Source organism: Populus trichocarpa, chromosome 5 (genome assembly GCF_000002775.5).
Source record: "Populus trichocarpa isolate Nisqually-1 chromosome 5, P.trichocarpa_v4.1, whole genome shotgun sequence".
NCBI lineage: Eukaryota > Viridiplantae > Streptophyta > Magnoliopsida > Malpighiales > Salicaceae > Populus > Populus trichocarpa.
The window spans coordinates 11,406,458-11,414,084 of NC_037289.2; the positions used below are offsets into that span (position 1 = coordinate 11,406,458).

Below are 7,627 nucleotides of genomic sequence, written 5' to 3' on the forward strand. Positions count from 1 at the left end.
TATTAAGTCTTTATTTAGCCTACCTTGTCGAAATATCCCAATCTGGTCAAGTTTGGATTTCAAGCCCTATATGATGTTTTTTTTTTCCATGTTTTTGGGTGAAAAAAGGTTTTAAATTTCGGGTTTTGGGTTCAAAAACTTGGATGACCATTGAACAATGCAACATTCGCTATCTTTTATTAAAAAAAAACTAGCCTATGCTCTAAAACCCAAGCGCATGGACCTAGACTTCAAGCCCATACACCCCTATCGTGCAAGCCCAAACATGCAAAGGCCATCATCCTCCTTTAAGGTCCCCATGCACTTTGACATGAGTCTTTAGGCCCTCCTCTTATTATATATATATATATATATATATATATATATATATATATATATATATATATATATATATATAATGATATTTAAAATATTATATAATTATTTTATTCTTTTTAAATAATATTTGAGTTTATTTATTGTAATAATTACTTTTTTATGATTATATATGAAACTAATATGTACAAGTGTTTAAAAATAATTACGCAAAAATATTCAATGATAATAAAATATATATTTTATTACTTTTTAATTATTGTTTTTATATATTTTCTTTCAATCAATCATTGTTATTTTATTTTTTATACAGTTATTTAAAAATAATTTTGTTTCTTGTTTTTGAATTGCTATACAGCTTCTAATAGAAAAAAAAACATGTCCCCACCAAAATAAAATAAGAAATTAACAAATAAAGAAAATGGAGTTTTTAAAAATAAGTACATTTTTTTCCGAATTAATTTAAATTATTTAAGTTTAGACATTTATCTTAATTGCTTTAAATTGTTATTCAAATAACCATGTTGTTAATAAAAAAAATTATTTTCCATCAGAATAATAAATAAATAAATATTTTTTATAGGAAAAATATTTTTTTTTAGAATTTAAATTATTATATATTTTTTAAAATACTTATTTAATTACCATAAGAAAGAAATGGCCCCAGGAATTACGAGGTCACTAGGCTAGTAATGATTATTCAAATATATTGATTTATAAATAATTCAAAATAATCAACTAGAACTTAAAAAATACAATTTGAATATTACAAATACGAAACTTAAAAAAGTATTTATGTATGAAAACACCTTCTTGTTGAAACTTAGATTTATCATATATGTTTTAATTTTTTTTAAATAATTAACTATATTAATTTTAAATATTCAAAATTTTGTTTAAAATTATTTAAAATTTAACCATTAATCATTTCAATTAAATAAATATTCAAACTAGCTCGTCTATAGTTTAGTATATATGTCATGTAGCCAATCAATTGAATACATGTGATATTGATTTTTTTCATGTAAAACATATTTATTATTAATAAAGTGATGCGAAATTGTCCCTTATATTGCTAATTTGAGGTTTGAAGAAAAGTTTGCAACTTGATCCAACAAGAATCTTGCCTTGAAGAACCAAAATTATGTGCAATTGATCACCCCCACCCTATGCCTAAACAAGACATGAACAAGAAGTTGATAAATCATTAGAAGAGTTTGCAAGTTCAATCAAGAACTTAGTATGAGAATCACTCAACCACATAAAGAAAAATTAGCACACAATATACATTGACATGTAGATAAAATTCATTAATTAAATAAAAATCCTTATATAAAAATATTTATATGTAAATCCTAAACTGATGGGTTAGACATGCACCCATTTTAAATAAAGTCCAAACTAATTAAAATAAGATTTAAAATAGTAAAAATAAATAAAACAATAATCTAAGATTATTTTTCACCATTTGCCGCAAATGATAGTGAAAATACTCAATGCCTTATAAAATAAGAAGTAATTTCTGACCAACTAATTCTTCTTGTTTGTTATGAAATCCTTGTAAAATAAGTAAGTCAAAGACTGCCACATAAGTTCCCAATAGTATTAAGGACTCTTTGAAGTGAATAGAATCCATAACTAACTCTTATAGAAACAATGTTTTTGAACCTTTTTAACCCAAGCATCTTGAATTAACTCATTGAACTTCTCTTGGATCTATATAATTTTAGGCCTTAGAATAAACCCAATGAAAACTCTTAATGGATCATTTGATTTCGTAGCCAGGATCATATTATAAAGGTTTTCTTTATTTTTAATAATTATTATTTTTTATTAATAAATCTAATGTTTAATTAATGAATCTAGAGTAAAGATAAAATCACTCAGATAAAAAAGTTTTGCGAATAAAATTGTAAAGTGGTTATAATTATGAGATTTCCATTACATTAAATCATTGTTTCTAAATATTCCTGGTCAATACTCTACTAAGACTGAATATTAATTTGAGATGTTGAGACTAATACATATTATGTTTTTTTTCTTTGTGAAAGGAAGTGGTTATTCTTATAAGTTGAGGTATGAGAGATGCCTAAAATTAATATATAAGTGCTTATCAGATGACATTTACACTGAACTGACCTGCATGAAAATTCTATATAGAGAGATCATTTGTGTCGGTAAAAAGACTTATGTGACAGTTGTGTAAATGATCCTTACAGTTAAGATCACCAAGTCATCTTATATATGAAATGTTATGCTTTGATTCTGACTGCATGTTATCCTAATAAAGGATAATAAATAAATATATATTGGGTATGCCATGTACTATATGAAGGTATTTGAGTGATCAAGAGAGGATTCATTATCCTAGATGAATTAGAGAAAATGTTTCACATATTCTTAATTGATTATGAAATCCTTGTGTAAGGTGGAATGAGATTTGAAAAAAAATTTCAAATGTTATTCAAAGGATTAATAACTATAATGTTGAGAACAATCATGATTTGACAATAGTAAACACATTCCATGCTATAATGTCTAAATGAAAACATTCTTGATGAAAGGATAATAATTACATTGAGAAACTGCTCACCTAAAGGTTAAATCAAACCACATATGACTTTTCTAATATTTAGGGATCATGACAGGTTGCTAAAAGGTGCATTTGATCTTCAAATATAAATCAATTATTAAATTAATAATAAATTAAATTGTTTAATTTATTTAATCCTATTTAATTTAAGATCATGATTTATATTTGGATTAATTTATTAGGAACTTAATGACTCATGCAGTAAGAATTATTAAACATAAATTAAATTAAAATAATTAATTAAATGAGACTTGATTATAAATAAATTTTAGAATTACAGCATGGATTACATAATCCATTATTTCTCACAAAACATATCGAAATAAGGCTTATGATTTAGAAATCATTTAGTATGAACTCAATTTATTTAGCATGCTCCCTACTTTTTTTAATTATGTCATTGATAATGTGTATGCTTTTTATTTATGTTAATTATTCCTTGATGCAGTCACCTCCTGCTCTGTTTATCTCTTGCTTTTTTGCTGCTGCTGTTGGCTGTGTTCATCCTTGAACGGCCACAAATGTTTCCTCTGAGTGTTTTCTCAAGAAAATGTTTCTCTGTTTGTTTTGATCTGGTTTTCAACTCTTTTGAAATCGTCATTGTTGTTGTTATGCCTTGTTGATCTTTATTTGCTAGGAAAATATGCCAGAGCGGCAGAGCCTTTTTGCTTTGATTGTTGTTATTCAGCCTATACTCCCTATTTGCCCTTATTAAGCAGAATTGCTATTTTGTCTTCATCTTCTTTCTCTTGATTTGACTCGATTTGCACACCTGATTTGGATTTGAATATCTGAACTCTGAAGCGTATAAACACTATAGCTACGAGCTAGGAACACCTAAAGCTCTATGGCTTGGTTAATTAAAAAATTTAAAAATCCCATTAAACACACACAAAAAGTCAATCACCAACCATCCATTTCCTTTACTCCAACATTAGTGCAGCAAACACTAATGCCGCCGCCACCAGCTGCTGCGGCTACTACCAATAACAACACCATCAATAGTAGGCATTGATTAAGAATACAGTGGAGTTCATGAAATTTCATTTTTTTAATTTAAATTTAATATTTTTATATGGTTTTAGATCATTTTAATAGGCTGATGTTAAAAATAATTTTTTAAAAATAAAAAAATATTACTTTGATATATTTCTAGAAAAAAAACACTTTGAAAAGCTATCGACATACCGCACCGCATTCTCAAATACTCCTATCATACCAGTAGCAACAACCTCGTTCATGATATTTTACACTAGCAACATTAGTATTGTATTGACGATTGTTAATAAAACTCTTTACAATGTGCTCCAGTTTTATTCAAGGATATGGCGCAGCTGAAGATGGAAATCTCTCAATGACTTGTAAGGCTTCTTTCATTGTTGGCCTCTTCTGCGGAGCATGAAGGGCACAACTATACCCTAGCTTGAAGCAAGCCAGCAAGGCATCCTCTTTACCCTCCATGTCAGCTCGAATCGCCACATCAGCCACCCTCATAGCCCGGTCCTTGTCTTCCACTACAAGCCCATTACTTCCTTGGCCCAACTCATCAACAACCACAACCTTTCCTGTTAGTAGCTCAAGCAAGATAACCCCAAAGGCGTACACATCCCACTTCGGATTGGGCTTGAGACTCCGAAGAGACTCCGGAGCATGATAAGGCGATAAACCTCCAATCGAGCTTGGACTTGGGCTTGGGCTAGGACCCGGTCCAAAGTCTTGAATGCTATCTCGTGACGCAATAGACCTGTTGCTTCCAAAATTTCGAGCCGATCCTCCACCTTTATAACTGGTGTCACCAGTCATAAGCCTTTCCAGCCCAAAATCTCCGATTCTAGGCTCCATATCGGAACCCAAGAGTATATTACTCGGCTTCAAATTTCCATGCACAAGCTTCTTTTCATGGAGAAATGACAGCCCACGGGCCACTCCTTTAGCAATCCTCAGTCTGGCCTCCCATGGCAGATGACAAGGCGATGAGCCCGCTTTCCCTAAAACATGAAAAGACACCAAAACAAATAGAATACGGGAGCATCTTAGGCACGGGCAAGTTGGCACTTGGCAAAAGGGTGTGAAAGAACTAACAAGGAAAAGTTTAACATAATGCATATCACTATTGTTTTGATATATTAATATTAAAAAAATAAAAAATATATATTATTTTAATATATTTTTAAATAAAAACACAAAGTTAACTTAAAAAAAAAAAACTGCATTGAAAACAAAGGTTGTGCGACACCTACTCCACCGTCAAACCTTTTGGTCCACTGCTCACCTTAGCAAACTTCATTTCAATATGCTAATGTGCGCACTCGTGCAATGAATGAGCAAATAGGAGTGTTTTGGAAAGAGAAACACTATTACTTAAAATACTAGTTGAGATAAAGTTGATGAACTTTTGATTAATTTAAATGGTGAGGTTTTGCTGGCGATATAATTAAAGAAAGGTTTAGATTTGCTTGGATCCTCAAGAATTTGGATAGAGAGTTCACAGATGACTTACTGTAACGAGCATTGGCAAGGCTGCCATTAGGGACAAAATCGTAGATAATGAGCTTCTCATCAACGCCCCAATAGAACCCACGAATTCTAACAAGATTTGGATGCACCAACTTGGCTATGACACGGACTTGGGTCTCGAAATCTCTGAACCTTTCTACATGGTTTTCACCAATTCTTCGAACTGCAAATGAAGTCCCATCTTCAAGAACAGCCTTGTACGTTATACTAGAACCAGTAGCACCTAATATGTAAGCTGATGCTCTAAGTAGAGTTTCAAGTTCAAGCTCCTTTTCACCATCTACAGTCACCAATGTCCCTTCTTTGTTTTGATCATGATGGTCTGTATGCCTTTGACTGTGATCAAGAGGGCCTGCTTCATTGTCAGTGCTTGTGGAACCAGAATCCTCTTCATTTTCTCCTCTCTTGTGCAGACATGCCCATCTTGTGAACCCTCTTGACTCTGAAGATGAAGATGACCAACTATCCTTCGCGATGTTGGCTTCGTTCTTGATATTTGTTTCAACATGCTTTCTTTTCTTTAAACAGTGGTATACATAGAAGAAAACCAAACCAAGAACTGCAACTCCTGCAATGTCGCCTACTATGATGCCTGCAATGGTTCCTGGCCTAAGCCCACCTTCGTCTTGTCCAGACCCTGTTGCTGTTTCACCTGGACGAGTAGTTGCAGGACTCGAGCCTATAATTCTTGGAACTGCAGCAATTGCAGGAGGCGATGTAGGTGCAGATATATTCGGAAGTGGAGATACTGAAGAAGGAATTGGACATTGATTTCTTGTTGGCTGGCCGCAAAGATGAGGATTTCCGGCGAAAGCACTCCTTTCTTGATTCAAGAAAAGACTAGATTCCGGAATTTCTCCCGTCAGATTGTTGAATGATAGATCAATAGTAGTGTTAGATGGGATTTCGTTGGCGAATTCTTGTGGAATTGGACCTGAGAGCTTGTTGTAAGAGATGTTTAAGTAGTGAAGATTGTTACCACCAAAATCTTGAGGTAGAGATCCATTGAGAAGATTTGAAGAGAGATCTAAAACCTGAACGGTTTGAAATCCGCTAGGAAGATCACCAGAGAAATTATTCTTCTTTAAATAAACAACAGTTAGATTATGGAGAGCAGCGAGGTTGGCAGGCAAAGTTCCCGCTAAGACATTGTCAGAGAGGTTAAGAAGTTCAAGATTCTGTAACCGTCCTATGGTCTCTGGCAACTGACCAGAGATCATATTACTAGACAAATCAAGAAACCGAAGTTGGGTTGCATTGAGAAGTGAAACAGGCAAGGATCCGTTAAGAGAATTGTCGGATAGATCAAGGTTTTGGAGGTGTTGAATCAAGCCTAGAGTGGCTGGAATTGTTCCAAGAAGCTGACAATTTGGAAGAGATAAGCCTGTGACACGAGAGTAATAAGTATTGTCTGTTCCAGGAGATCCACAGGTAACTCCGTTCCATGAACATGGAGTCTGGTCACTGTGGTTCCAGCTTTGAAGCACAGAGAGAGGGTCATCAAGGATAGAGTACTTGAAAGAAAGCAAGAGAACACCATCTGTGTTGAGCCCAAAAGATTGAACTACAAGAAGTAAAATTCCAAGGGCAAGAATTCTCCACCATAAATGGAGTTGAACACCTTGGAAGCTCATGATTTCTCAAAATGATCCCACATCCCTCCTATGAAAATACCAAATGTTTGTGTGAGAGAGGGGGAGAGATATAGACGTAAGTGAGATTTATGATGCCATGTGACAGAAGTTCTCAAGAAAATAAATAAAGAAATGTACCCAGTGGACACAGAGATACACAGCTCACCAAACCAAAATTTTCTTTGATACAAAATGCTTTGTGTGCAGTTCTGCAGATATAAAATATGGTTTATTAGAGATGAATAATTGCTACCGCTATTTCTTTTGATCTCTCTCTTCACATTTAATGGGGGCAAGAAATGGGGACACGAATAACATTGTATTATACAATACATTAAAAGGTATGGATGAAAAGCTGTTTATGCACCACAAAAATACTGTGGATTTGCTGTTAATTTTTTAATAATTCATTTTAGTTTTCAAAGTTTTTTTTTTATCTGATACTAATTTAAGTCTTATTGTTTTTTTAGGCAAGGAAGAAATTGGAAAAAGAAAAACCAAAATAAAAAAAAATGTTAAACATAGACGATGTGCTAGAGATTTCATAAACAATATATTTAGGTCCTTA

At 32.7% G+C, this 7,627-nt stretch overlaps 1 protein-coding gene across 1 annotated transcript; it reads right to left on the reverse strand.

Moving 5' to 3' along the window:
• Positions 1 to 4,105: 4,105 nt before the first annotated feature.
• On the reverse strand, positions 4,106 to 7,337 carry LOC7476404 (probable LRR receptor-like serine/threonine-protein kinase At4g37250). Its single transcript, XM_002307250.4, has 2 exons — positions 5,409 to 7,337; positions 4,106 to 4,896 (listed from the first exon to the last, which is right to left on the reverse strand). Exons 1-2 carry the CDS (start codon positions 7,057 to 7,059, stop codon positions 4,226 to 4,228), a joined length of 2,322 nt encoding a protein of 773 aa, XP_002307286.1. The 5' UTR covers positions 7,060 to 7,337; the 3' UTR covers positions 4,106 to 4,225.
• Positions 7,338 to 7,627: the final 290 nt, after the last annotated feature.

Excerpts from the sequence above, each read along its gene's own strand:
- LOC7476404 (XM_002307250.4), bottom strand. The coding sequence starts at position 7,059 with ATGAGCTTCCAAGGTGTTCAACTCCATTTATGGTGGAGAATTCTTGCC. Across the intron at positions 4,897-5,408 it reads CCTTGCCAATGCTCGTTACA|GGAAAGCGGGCTCATCGCCT; the intron begins GTAAGTCATCTG and ends TTCATGTTTTAG.